Below are 13,822 nucleotides of genomic sequence, written 5' to 3'. Positions count from 1 at the left end.
GTGTGAGATCATAGGATACATACTAGGGACAGATATCTAAACATAAAAGGAATAAATCATCAGAATATTGTTTAAATCATGTTTTTATGTTTTTAAACATTTTTAAAGAATTTTTATGGTTATTTTTAACATGTATATTGAAAAAAAACATCAAATCCTGCAGTTTTGAATTAGCAACTAAGCCTAATAATAGGTGCCATTTCTTGCTCTCTACAGAACAGTTTTCAGCAGTCATCTCATTACCATTACAGGCAAGATTAGAATGACAGATATCACCTATATATAGATAGCACACCATTCACAATGGTGATTATCAAAGCTTATCTACTCCCTCTCCCATAGCAGTCAATGAGGTCCTTCCCTGACCATTGTGTCTATTGCCCATGGTGGCTGCCGTAAAGCTATTCTCTAAATGCTGTTAAGAACAGTTCAGGCAAGATGGCCTCCACCATAATCATGTTCAGGAAATAGAATAAAAAATGTGCAATCATAAAAGTAAAAACAGATAAGAATAAAAGGATATGATATGTGTCTCTATCTGGTTTTATCTGGCAGAACAAAATTTTAGGCGAGGAAGCTTTAATGTACAGATTGAATATTTTCATTTTATTATTAGGTACCATACCAGAAATCTAGGAAGTAGATTCTACTTACATGACCCATGTCAGGGCAGAGAATACGTATGCTGTAAACAGTTTATGAAATATTTGAATTATTCACCTTGACACTCCTTGCAGCATGGGCCAGGGGCTGGATAGGGGCAGTTAAGTATGGGGCATGTTTTAGGCTGGCAATTCACACTACCTTCCCAGCAAACACACACCGAGCAAGAATCTGATGGTTGTGTGAACTGTTCCCCATTAGCAAGCTCTTTTCCGGACAGCAGACATCCTGAAAATAAGAGAAGCAAAATTATAAAAAGTATGCAGTCATATTCCTAAAATATATAATTTTCAAGCCCAAAATATAGCAATTCTGGAATAAGTACTAATATTGGGTGTTTTAACTTGTGACTACAGTATATAAGGCTTTGTTACTTACTACTCTTCATCGTCTTTAATGTAAAATATTTTTATTTTTGTATTTCTTTAAGGCTATGATACTATATGCTAAACCAGATGCTCAACCTGTGGCCCTCCAACTGTTGTAAAACTACAACTCCCATCATGCCCTGCTGTAGGCTGATAGCTGTAGGCTGTCTGGGCATGTTGGGAGTTGTAGTTTTGCAACAGCTGGATGGCCGCAGGTTGGGCATTCCTGTGTTAGCGTACTTTCACACTAGCGTTATTCTTTTCCGGCACTGAGTTCCGTCCTAGGGGCTCAATACTAGAAAAGAACTGATCAGTTTTATCCTAATGCATTCTGAATGGAGAGCAATCCGTTTAGGATGCATCAGGATGTCTTCAGTTTAGTCTTTTTGCCTTTTCAGGACGGAGATAATTCCACTGCATGCTGCAGTTTTATCTGTCAAAAATTAACTTGCCAGAATGCTGGATCCGGCATTTTTTTCCATTGAAATGCATTAATGCCGGATCTGGCCCCTAGTGTTCTGGCAAAACGGATCCGGCATTGCGGTCTGCGCATGTTCAGACCGAAAAAAAATGGGAAAAAAAATAAATGCCGGATCAGTTTTTCCGGATGACACTGGAGAAACGGATCCGTCACTTCAATGCATTTGTCATATGGATCATCAGTTTGCATACATTTTGATGCATCCGGAAATGGAACTGCCTGCCGGAATCCTCTGCAGCAAGGGTGAAAGTACCCTTAGACGATCAAAAGCAATGCTGATCCCTTCACAATTACCACTGGGCAACTTGAGATGCCATTTAGTTGTAGTCTTTGTCACTTCTTGCTCTTGTTATTTACATTCCTGCTTTCTTCACTTTTATACTTATTTTGTCCTGAACTGATGTATTTACATTTTGTTGTTGTATATCTCCTGTACATATTTGGTGGTGTTGAGCGAAGCTTAAAAATAATTTTGATTTGGCTGCTTCACTGAATTTCAGTAATAAATTCGCTTTGTGACGTATGATTTAAAAACATTTTTTATGCAGTTTCAGGGAAAATTTATTTGTTACCACGACGTACAAAGGAAATTTGAATTCGCAGTGAATTTAATTTTTCCCTGAAATTCAGATTGAAGTCAACTTCGGATACTTCAATTGGCTGAAGCCTGATATTAGGGATAGCAGAATGGGAATATCTTGACGTTTCTTTATTTTCAGGGAGGTTGATTAGTTGTACATGCTATTCACATATGAGAGCTTGGCACAGGAAATATACATTCTCATAAATGTCTTAAGCATTGAATAGTTCATCTAGAAGTAGTTACCATCACAGGATCGACAGCAGTCTCCTTTAAGAGGGTGGGTGCAAGCTATAGGAGCACAGGGCTTGCGTTGACAGGTAATTGTGCCATTGTTACATATACAGTCACGACATTTATCTGATGGATCATAGAATCGCTGCATGTGTCTGTAAGTGATTCCAGAATAAGGACAGTCAGCCGGGGGTGCTGTGGGAACAGAGGAATTTACCAGTTACACGTACATTGAAGAATGCAAGACATAACATTACATGTGTAAAATAACACATAACTGTCAACACAGCTTCAAAGCACAAGTTCCCATATGGGCAACACTTTTATAAATGAGGAACCTTTCACTAAGTTATTTATTGCTGGGGAAGCTGCAAGACCCCACTCAATGATCCATATGCACTAATAATAATATTTTTTATTTTATTTTTATTTTTTATTTTTTTATCTATCTTTCTATCTATCTATCTATCTATCTATCTATCTATCTATCTATCTATCTGTCTATCTATCTATCCATATATCGTACCCCACAACAGGGTCACTGAAAAAAAAAAAAAAATTGATTGTTCCAATGTTGAATTGTTGAGTGAAATGTTGAGATTTATTGTATTTCTGTACTCAATAGTATTGTATGGAGGTCAGGGTTAACTACCTTCACTCCATCCCTTTGTGGTTGCTAGGATATTGACCTGGGTCCGCCCCCTAGTTGGTGGTGAGTCTGTGCTTAGCTGAGAAAGAGAGATCCCACATGTGCTTACTCCTCAGGGGATAATCTTCATCTCTGAGACATCTCCATTAGGGATGAGCGAATTGACCTTGAATAAAACATCCAAAGTCGATTTGCATAAAACTTCATTAGAATACTGTATGGCGTGAGTGAGCTCTGAACAGTATTAGAATGTATTGGTGTCACGAATACAAGGGAGGGGAGGGACACAGAACTAGGCCTCAAGGCTAGGGAGAGGGAAAACGTCACCTCCTAGGAAGCCCCTAAACCTGTCCCTGACTCCTGTCAGTATGTATAGACCCTGAAGGTGGGAAAATACATACCCCGGAACCTAGACCCTAAGAGCCCTGAAATGCCCTAGGTAGTGGCAGGGAATGAGACTACTAGTTCCTTCCCAGGTGTACGAGCCAGCGTCTCCCTGTGGCCTAGTAACAACAAGCACAGGGGAACAACCAAATACAAAGAACAGTACAACTTATCTTATATAAAATGGATAAGCAGGAACACAGGTAAGGTCCACACACCAACTCTTCCAAATCCAAGCAGAGAATATCAACCGCATGGTATGAAGTGTGAGACCAAACTAAGTAGGGAATGCAGTAATGACCATGGGCTGCACCTGACAAGAAGTATGGTCATTACCAAACCACAACAGTGAGAATCAAGAGACTGTCAGTTAACCTCAAGTGCAGTCAGTCTCTTCGATCTTCTAACCTGTGTCACAGAAGGTACGGTGACAATTGGCTCCTTTGAGCCAAAATTATTACTTCGGGAAATAACTTCAGAAATTAATTTCTACTTTTAAAAAACTTTTACTGAACTCGGTTTTGGTTCCAAGTGGCACCTTGGAACTGAACCCGAGTTTGGTAAAAGTTATTTTTTACAGTAGAAATTAATTTCTGAAGTTATTGCCCGAAGTCTCCCAAGACTTCGCAAAGTAATAACTTTGGCTCATAGGAGCCAATGCATTCCAATACTGTACGGAGCTCCGTACAGTATTCTAAAGAAATTTTATCCGTATCGACTTTGGATGTTTCGTCCGAAATCGATTCACTCATCCCTAATCTACATCTAAAGCTACTTCATCCAAAAGTATTCTAAAAGAAGAAAGGAAGATTAGAAGATCCAGAATCAGAAAGGCTGTTTATTGAAATATAAACTAAGAACCTCAGTTGCATGCCTAAGGTTCTGCAAACTGAAGCAGTTCTCCCAAGTGTCCCTCTGTCCATCCTTGCTCCTTAAATGTCCCTACTTTTGATCTGCGGTATAGATTTGCATTATTACATTTACAATATTGACCCAGAAGGTGTTTGTCCGGTTCCTCTCTGTATATTAGAGCCCGTCTTGTATGTTATTTAATTATTTAATGCAATTGGGATTTTAGAAGTTTTATATTCAGATTATTTTTGTGCTATTTGAGAAAGCTATGGAAGTGTATACAGTAGATATGCACGAATAATTTATCTTTCGCATAATCAATAAAAAATGTCCTTCTTTGACTGTCAGAAAAGTTGGGAGGTATGCAGAAGGAAGGAGTACCACAGCCCACATCATTGCTGCTATTCATCCATACATTACTATTGGGAACGAATTGCTCTGTGAACTGCTGTTGGAATTGTGCCTTGATACTGTTGGATGTATCACCACTACTGCTGCTCTGCACTTTAGTAAAGAGAAACCTGTTTATTAGCACCAGCTGGCATGGACAGTGACTCCATCACCTTTTGCCGGCCATTGCACCTGCATCCACACTCCTGCCTTGCACCCTGCCAAAAAGGGCACCCCAACTACCCCCAAGAAAGAGCCTCAATGCTAGCGTGTGCCCCGAGGGAAGAAAAGGTGCACCCTCCTATTACTGGACGGCACTAGGAAGCATCAATGTGAGGAATGTCACTGTGATCCTTGTGCAGGAAACTGTCCAACTGTTTTGTAGGAAACAAATCTGCATTATATATAATATTCATAAGAAAGGAATTGTTCTTCCATATTGAATACATGGTCATGCTTGTGACTTTTTTCCATATCCAGTCTTACCTGGACACTGTGGACAGCACTCTCCTGGGACTTGGAATGGCTCGGCACAAACGATGGGTGGACATCGTTTAGTAAGGCACTGCACATTACCATTCTGTGGAAATGTACCCAAATGAAAAAGGATTTAGAACAGACACGGTGGACATGCTGAAGTAACATTCAAAACAGCCAAAAAAAAAAAAAAACAACACACTGCTTCCAATCCATGTAGATATGTCTATATGTGCTTCAGGTTAGGCTAGGTAGTTCTGTGAGTATATATTTTTTAGGTATTTATCACAGACTGGCATTTTATGCTGGTGTATGATCTCCCTTGCGGTGCCAGAGGATGCACGTAATTTATGGCGTGGCACAGGACTGGTCATATATTAGGCGCATTGTGCACCTAAACATAAATCTACGGCAGCTCGGAGCTGCCATAGATTTCTGTCTTCATTTATGCCAGAAAACTCCCCACCCTCACCATGCCCCCATTTGAGAAAGGGGCAAGGGCAGCATAGATAAAATACCCTCACAATGTCATTTAAAAAGTTGCAAACCAGAGGACTGGCAAAAGGAGATAATAGATCCTGATCCTTAAAAAAGCTTCTACAGCTTCCGTGCAGACCTACGTGAGTCAATTTTTAACCTACCAAATTTGACATTATTACTATAATAATATAATATATTATTAATATAATACTAAAAGAGGTTATCCTATTCCCATTGTAACCATTCCTCGCTATTGGACCGCTGAAGATACTGTACTTTCCAATCTCTGGCAGTCCCATTGAAATGAATGGAGTGGTGGCACATATGTTTGACTGCTGCTCCATTGATGTGTAATAAACAGGACCCCCATTTATGTAATCAGTGGGGGACCCAGGGTTAGGATCAGATGCTTATTTGCTATCCTGTGGACTGGGATAAAGTTTAAACCTTAGGACAACACTTTTAAGCAAATGAGTGCAATTACTAGAGGTCACCATAATTACCATACAAATTTTAGTCCATATATTGCCCACTACAGTTGTTCAAATTCATATACTCACAGGCGATACATTCGGGTGATGGACAAAAGATTTTCCTGGGAACATTCTTTCGAAGAAAGACATTTTCTTCACAAATGAGCTTTCTTTGAACAAAAGATCCTTTTCGAACAAAAATATTGAACACGGCCGACTTCTTTTCAAACAATAACGCTCTGTCATTGGTCGGTTAAACCAATCGTTCATTGCTAAATTTTAACTAAAGAATTTTCATTTTGGTTGAAATTGTCTTTTTTGGATGATTTTTTTGGTTGAAATAATCCTTTAGTATGTATGTAGTATGTAGTGTGTATGGCCACCCAGGGGCATAGCTAAAGGCTCATGGGCCATGGTGCAAGAGTTCAGCTTGGGCCCCCTTCCTTTAGTGCTTTGTGGCCAGGGGGAGGGAAGCACATAGCCTTTGTGCTGCCTGAGGCGAAAATTGAAACGGTGACCCCCTTCCCCCCTGAATGCCAAATTCTTAACCTAACTCCTTCTTGACCTGCATGTACTTTCTATAATACCGGTGTCTTCTTATGTGGCACAGCGACTGCTACCTCTGCACCCCCTATAGCTATGCCTTTATGGCTACCTTACAGGATCAGAATAAATACTTACAATACAGTGACATTGTCTGCATTTGTCTGTAGGGTGAGGAAAGTCTGCACCATTTGGATATTCTTTTCCAGCATAATTGCAGCCTGTAAAAGATTGGCGCAGAGTCAAAGTTACATTATAACCAGTGGTAATAATAATATTTTGTGAACCAGAATATGTCTATAAAACCAGCTCACCATTGCAATTATTGTTACAGCAGGTTCCTGGCAGTGGGTATGAACACAAAGATCCGGGACATCCACGGTCAGCACAGGTCACATGTCCATTATGGCATCCGCATTTCTGGCACTGATTGTCTGGGTTGGAAAATTGTTCTCCATCCAGGAAAATATTGTCATGATATCTACAATCTGACAAGCATCAGCCGCCATATAACAAATAGTTATTAAGGAAGATAGGAAAGCAAATACATAGGATTTCACATGTACACACCTGAAATAGACTCTCACCTGGGCATGTGGCACAGCAGTGGCCAGGCTTCTTCTCTGGCCTGGAACATAACACAGAGGGGCAGACAACCGGTGTACACTGGACAGTGCCATCCTGAACACAAAGCTACGTGTTAGCAATTCTTCTGCAAGGCTCATACCCCCACTACAAATGCAAATACCCCACCATTTCCTCACCTGGCAGTGGCAATTCTGGCATGGGTTGTCTGGGTCTGTGAAGTCCTGTCCATTACTGTACACTCTCTGGTTGTAAGTGCACGTATCACACACTGGACAGCACTCACCTAGTGTTTAAGAAAGTACAGTATATTAAAGGGCATCTGTCGGTAGATTTGTATCTATGAAACTGGCTGACATGTTACATGTGTAATTGGCAGCTGAAGGCATCTGTGTTGGTCCCATGTTCGTATGTGCCTTCATTGTTGAGAAAAATTATGTTTTAATATATGCAAATGAGCCTCTAGGAGCAATGGAGCAAACATCCACGAGTCTTCCTTCTATCAACATTAGTGAGCAACTTCCCACCAGAGGCGTAACTAGAAGCTCCAAGGCCCATAGCAAAATATTTAACAGCCCTGGACATACCATATGCCATTTATAATGGTGTACCGTTTTCTCTTCTTATTAGGTCAATGGGCTTAAGGGACCCAGGGACGAGTAGCGCCTGCTAACGTTGCATCCCCTGTAGCTAGACCACTGTATTCCTTTTAAAATTTCTATGTGCTCTTCACAAAGTAGTATACTATAAAGAGGTACTTACCTTCATTGTGGGTTGGGTGATGACAGGACAGCGGGGGGCACTGACTGACCCCACATACGGTGTCACCGTTCAAACAAGCACAAGTGCTACATGGATCTCTTTCAGGTTCCCATTCCACCCCCTCTAAGAACTCCACTCCATCCTGGACACAAACTACAAAAGCAAAGACTGCATGTGAACATCAATCACATTACTTTAGGTCAATGTCAAAAGGACAAGATGCAGGTGAAGGGAAAGCAGATGTAAAAAAAATACAGTGTTTCCTCAGGAGCCCTTACCTTTGCACACAGGACAACACTTATTGGGTTCTCTGATTGGATTAGGGCAGGATATTGGTGGACAGGTCTCCTCTAGGCAACGGACATTTCCTTTCTGTATCATGAGAGATGCGTCAGCACTACGACTTATTATAGTAGGTATGCAGAGTATCAAAAAGTTATTCATGTTTAACAATGTTGACACCTTGGATCTGTTTCTACTTCCAATGGTCCCTGTACAGAGACATCAGATGCATGAACAGAGGCCTGCACTGCCTACTAGTAAATACTGTAGTGTGCCCCATCCCCTTATGTAACCTGTGGGAGGGGGCCACAGCATCTCTTACTAGGCAGTGCAGGCATCTGCAGCAGTCCTGCCATCGTAGAGTCTCTAGACAGCTACATTAGGGGCTTTCAACTTTTTTTTTTTATAGACACTTTTTGGGGTCAAAGCCAGAAAGTGATTCAAAGGGAAACATAAAGGAAGGGCCTCTACTTCTTGTTCCTCTAGGATCTTGGCTAAAAAAACTGCACCAAAAACTGCTGTGAATTTTTCCAAAAACGGCTGTGTGTAAAACCAGAGTATCCTCCTGTGGACCCAAGTCCTGACACAATAATGGATCACTAATAAAACAGGACCCTTATGGTCTAGCAGAGCTGTCCTTGAAAACAATTTAAAGGTGGACATGCCATATGTGCAGTCTGTGCAGCTCCACAAGGGCCCAGTAAGAAATCTAGATTACTAGTATGGGCACTATGGGAGCATTATTACTTATGGGTCACAGTGGGGACATCTTGGGGGCACTGTAGGTGCACTATTACTACCAAGTGGCCAGGGGCGTAACTACCATAGCAGCAGACCATGCAACTGCTATGGGGCTTAGGGCAAGAGGGGGCTCAGTCTTAGTTGGGATTATCTCCTCTTTTACTGGAGGTGAAAACTTGGTTAGGACTATACCCTCTAAAGAAACAACTTTTAGTAAAAGAGGCAGTGGAAAAATGACCCAAAGGTCATTGAAAAAGGTTTAGACGGAAACCCTTTTGTCCTGTGGGGGGCCTGGTTCTATCCTTGCTATGGGGCCCTTACTTCTCTATGTACGCCACAGGCTGTGGCAGAGGAGTAATACTATTGGTGGGACGTTGGGGAGAACAATTACTGTGGGGGGCACCCTGGCACAGTATCAGCTTAGCACAGTTTTTTGGGGGGGACATTACACTGTCGAGGGCACTATTTGCTGGGCGCAGTTATTTTAGGACACTGAGTGCCAATAATCATTGAAGGGCTTTATCTGCTTGCTATTAGTATTTTCAGGGGGTTTATCTGTTTCTGCAGTATAGTATTGGGGACCACAGCTGCATAGTATTGGGGGTGGTAGGATGATTTTTCCAGAGGATGGGAGGATGATGAAAAATTAGCAAACTAACGGTGGGGTGCCATTGCCCGTGGCATGTAAAGTCTGGATTGGCACTCCTGCACAAGTCCTGTATAAAAAAAGAGTGTGGCCCTTTAGAATCATTAGCACCGGCTCAACTATTTCTGGAACTCTCATAGATGTAAATGGAGATGTGGCCTTGCTTGCATTCACTTCTATAGGAGTTCTGGAAACAGCCGAGTGCGCTCGCTTGGCTCTTTTTGTAACTCCCATAGAAGTGAATGGAGAGCATGCATGGTGCGCTCTCATTTGCTTTGGGTATCCTATCCTAGAGATGTGTATAGGACCCGCCCATATCCTAGGGATATGCCAGCTATGTTTGAGATGGGCCAACCCCTTTAAAGGGTGGTATCCAACCCCTAAAATGCCCCCCAAAATGTAAGGGTACCTCATACTGGTTATACTTACCCTGCTTCCCGGACCCACGTCGCTTCTTATGCCCACACGACCGCCGCTGCATCTCCCTGTCGCACAGATCAAAACATCCTGTTATGGGTGGGGGATCCAGCCAACAGCAGGCCGCAACGGGAACAGGCCTCTCTAGCGTCACCCGCGATGTTAGGGAGGCTCGTCCCCGTTGTGGCCTGCTTTTGGCTGCCCCCCACCCTGTTGCCGGATGTTTTCATTCGTGCGACGGGGAGATTCAGCGGCGGCCATCAGAAGCCATGTGGGTGCCGGGGATTGGGGTAAGTATAACCAGTATGAGGGGCCCGGGCATTTTGGGGGGCATTATGGGGGTTGGACAACACCTTTAAGCCAGAAAGATGATTGAAGATGCCGTTTGAGCTTTGTACCAGGAAGCAAATAGCCTTTTAGAGCTTACATGTATATGTGGCCATCAAATGTAAAGCATGTTCCATACCAACTTCTTACTGTGTGTATAATAACATGGATATACATGGATATCAGTCATGTCAGTGGAGACATTGCAGCTTCTTACTGCTTGAAGCCTACAGCAACTGTGGATACTTGTAGATCTTCTTACTTACTGACAAATAGCAATGTGCCTTTTAATGAGGATCATATGCTGTATATAGGAACTGTTCTTTCAATGTGAACAAAATGGAAAAACGGTGCACATTTATTTTAGGCATATATATTTTAGGACCATACCAGCCAATCAGATTGCTCCTTTCATTTTCCACAGCTCCTTTGGAAAATGAAAGGTGGAATCTGATTGGTTGCTATGGGCAACTCAGCCAGTTCCACTTTACACCAGTTTGATAAATGACCCCAATAATCTAAACTCTTTTATGATGGGTGAGGGCTATGTCACCAGTTCAAGAGTGATTTTCGTTTTGATCAGCTTTACGTACACTTCTGTACACTTTTACACACAGTGTCGCATGCACCAGACCTCTTTAAAATGTTGCTACTTATGCTTGACTTTTCTTGTTTTTATGAAATTCCATCATGAGGATATATCGCACGTTGCAGAAAACCATTCATCTGCAGCCAGCACATTGGTTTCTGCAGGCTTCAATCAGATGAATGGGACAGTACCAAAAACTCTTGCAACACATCTGTGGGCAAATAGACCCTGAAGCGTTTCCCATACTTTTGATAGAGTTCAGCTTCAGATGAATCAGGATTTTAGCAAACAATGTGAGGAAGTGATGACTTCAGGATTCTGATTTCCATTGTTCTAGGAGCAGATCTAAAATAATGCCAGTTCCATCACATGACTATGATGGAGTCCATTGAGCTTCTGTCATGTGATCTAGCATTTTAAAAATACCAAACAGCACGGCATATTGCACTATTTGGCCGTGCATTTTGGACAGAATGTGTACGAGACCCTACAATTATGGAAAAAACAGGCCATACAACTGGTCCCCTGGGGCGGATTTCACAAACTGTACAGTTTATTATGGAGGAAAGGAAAACAATGAAAACTGAAATGTTGTAGTTATACTCACTGTGCAGGTGCACTGGAGACAAGGTCCATGTCCCGGGGGTCGGAATGTTTGTCCATCAGAATATATTCTTCGCTCAAAGTCACACACTATGTAAGATAACCATTGCACATGGCATTTTTACTATATTACATTCATACTCTCTCTTGCTACAGCAATAGTCAGTTTATACTTATGATTCCATTTTTGACCCATTTATTACTTCCGGTAATCTCCCTCTAGCTATTTTCTGACTACCAGCTTTTTGTATACTTTTTATTATTTTTATCGATTCTTACTACAGGTGAGTGAGGTTTCAAATAATTTAATTCGGCTGCCTCGACGAATTTTACTAAAAAATTAGCTGTGTGACAAATTACTTCATCACGAAGCGTATTTCTTTGTAAGTAGCGGGTGTAATGACAGGGAACGGCGATTGCACCGCCCCCGTCATTGTACCTCTCAGATGCCACTTTCATCGCTGATGGCGGCATCTGACATTGATATTAAAGTAAAAATATAAATAAATAAAATCATACTCGCCTCACCCATTTGATCGTGAAGAGCCCACCGCCGACATCTTGATTGAAGATCGAGCGCAAAGTCTCGTGTGGCCCGTGATGACGTCACCGTGTCGGCTGGCATGGTGACATCATGCATCACCGCGCACAGGATTTCAATCAATCAAGGTGACGGCGGACGGCTCTTCACGTTCAAAAAGATGAGGTAAGGGTCCATTCACACGTCCGTGGATGTGTCCGCACCCATTCCGCAATTCTGTGGAACGGGTGCGGACCCATTCATTCTTTATGGGGACGGAATGGATGCGGAGAGCACACTATGTGCTCTCTGCATCCACATTTCTGGAGTGCGGCCCCGATCTTACGGTCTGCGGCTCTGGAGAAATTGAACTTGTCCTATTCTTGTCTGCAATTGCGGACAAGAATAGGCAGATCTATGGGGGTGCTGGTCGGGTGTATTGCGGATCCGCAATGCACTACAGATGTGTGAATGGACCCTAAGTATTATTTTTTTTTACAACCATTTCAGGGAAATGAATTCATTACCACGAAGCACGAGGAAATTTGGCTTTGCAGCAAATCGAATTTTCCCTGAAATTCGGATCTGACTCCGATTCGCTCAACACTAATTCTTACCTTCACAACTTGGGCAACATTGTCCATTGAGTTTGCCAGGGTGACTGCACTGTGCAGGAGTGCACCGTCTGTCTAGATGGTCACAAGACACCTCTCCTGCCTTAGAAAAAAAACGAACTGGTTATTAACACAAATAATATCGTAAAATAATAATAATACTGTTCAAAAACTACTCACAGAACAAGTACAGCTGAGGCAGGGGTCATGGGAAGTCGTAAAAACGTCACCTTCTGCATATGACCGCGAGTCAAACTCGCATCCCTCACACCTGATAAGAGGAGACAGCAATAGATGGACTGGCGGAGTTTGAAAAGTACATTCACATGTTGCAGATCTATTGCAGACATTTCTGCAACTGTCCTATTCATTTGAATGGGACTTGCAGAAATCTATTTGTGTGCTGCAGGCAAACATTCACATTCAGATGAGGAATTCATTTTTGACTTCTTTGACAATGAATAATGAGCTAAAATAGTGACTTCTACTGAGAAAATGATTTATGAGGAGTTTTGTTCTGTTGTATATTGTGGGCATGGCAGTGAGCTTACAGTCTGCAGTACAGTGTTCATACAAGGATGAAAAAATGCTGCAAATCTTCCAATCGCCTAAATGACAAAGCTATCATTTTTATACAACATGAAAAGTATTCCTTTATATAAGTAACACTTTACACTGTACCTCGGACAGCATTCTCCTGGTTTTCGTACAGGGTTCCTACACAGTGTAGGGCTACAAGGTATTGGACTGCATTGAACGTTTCCATTCTGCAAAACAATTGGTGAAGGAAACATAAGAGGTTGCTGTGGATAGTGTATTCATAAAACGCATTAGACACTAAGGAAGCATGTATTAAGACTGGCATTTCTATTGCCAGTGTTGATTTAAAGATATTGCTGTCATGCCATGTGCCAAAAATATTAAAAGGCACTCATACGGGTTCCAACACCAGTCTGTTTGAAGAGGTCATGGCGCTTCAGTGAACTCTGTAGCGTCTTCCTAGGCCAGTAATTGGTTACATGTCCTAGCACAGCTTAGTCCCATTCAAGTGAATAAGGATGAGCTGAGATACCAAGCACAGCCGCAAGGAAGCCATGGTGCTCGCCTGACAGCTGCCGCCTCTTCAAACAGCTGATCTGCAAGTTGCCGGGGGTCAGACCAC

The 13,822-nt window shown here is 42.1% G+C and overlaps 1 protein-coding gene across 1 annotated transcript in view; it reads right to left on the bottom strand.

Annotated features, from left to right (window-relative positions):
* The window catches only part of LOC122927770 (kielin cysteine rich BMP regulator), a 138,601-nt gene that overhangs the window by 33,659 nt on the left and 91,120 nt on the right, over nt 1–13,822 (bottom strand). The window contains exons 20-32 of the mRNA XM_044279949.1: nt 13,342–13,427; nt 12,841–12,931; nt 12,664–12,763; nt 11,531–11,616; nt 8,200–8,293; nt 7,922–8,074; nt 7,339–7,445; nt 7,162–7,255; nt 6,889–7,062; nt 6,713–6,795; nt 5,088–5,181; nt 2,339–2,521; nt 721–891 (exon numbers count right to left, since the gene is read on the bottom strand). Of these exons, the coding sequence (XP_044135884.1) occupies nt 721–891; nt 2,339–2,521; nt 5,088–5,181; nt 6,713–6,795; nt 6,889–7,062; nt 7,162–7,255; nt 7,339–7,445; nt 7,922–8,074; nt 8,200–8,293; nt 11,531–11,616; nt 12,664–12,763; nt 12,841–12,931; nt 13,342–13,427 (1,516 nt within the window). The remainder of the gene's footprint in view (nt 1–720; nt 892–2,338; nt 2,522–5,087; nt 5,182–6,712; nt 6,796–6,888; nt 7,063–7,161; nt 7,256–7,338; nt 7,446–7,921; nt 8,075–8,199; nt 8,294–11,530; nt 11,617–12,663; nt 12,764–12,840; nt 12,932–13,341; nt 13,428–13,822) is intronic.

The sequence above is a fragment of the Bufo gargarizans genome, chromosome 2 (genome assembly GCF_014858855.1).
Source record: "Bufo gargarizans isolate SCDJY-AF-19 chromosome 2, ASM1485885v1, whole genome shotgun sequence".
NCBI classification, from domain to species: Eukaryota; Metazoa; Chordata; class Amphibia; order Anura; family Bufonidae; genus Bufo; species Bufo gargarizans.
The sequence above is the reverse complement of the archived record's forward strand: the minus strand, read 5'-3'. Positions and strand labels throughout refer to the sequence as shown.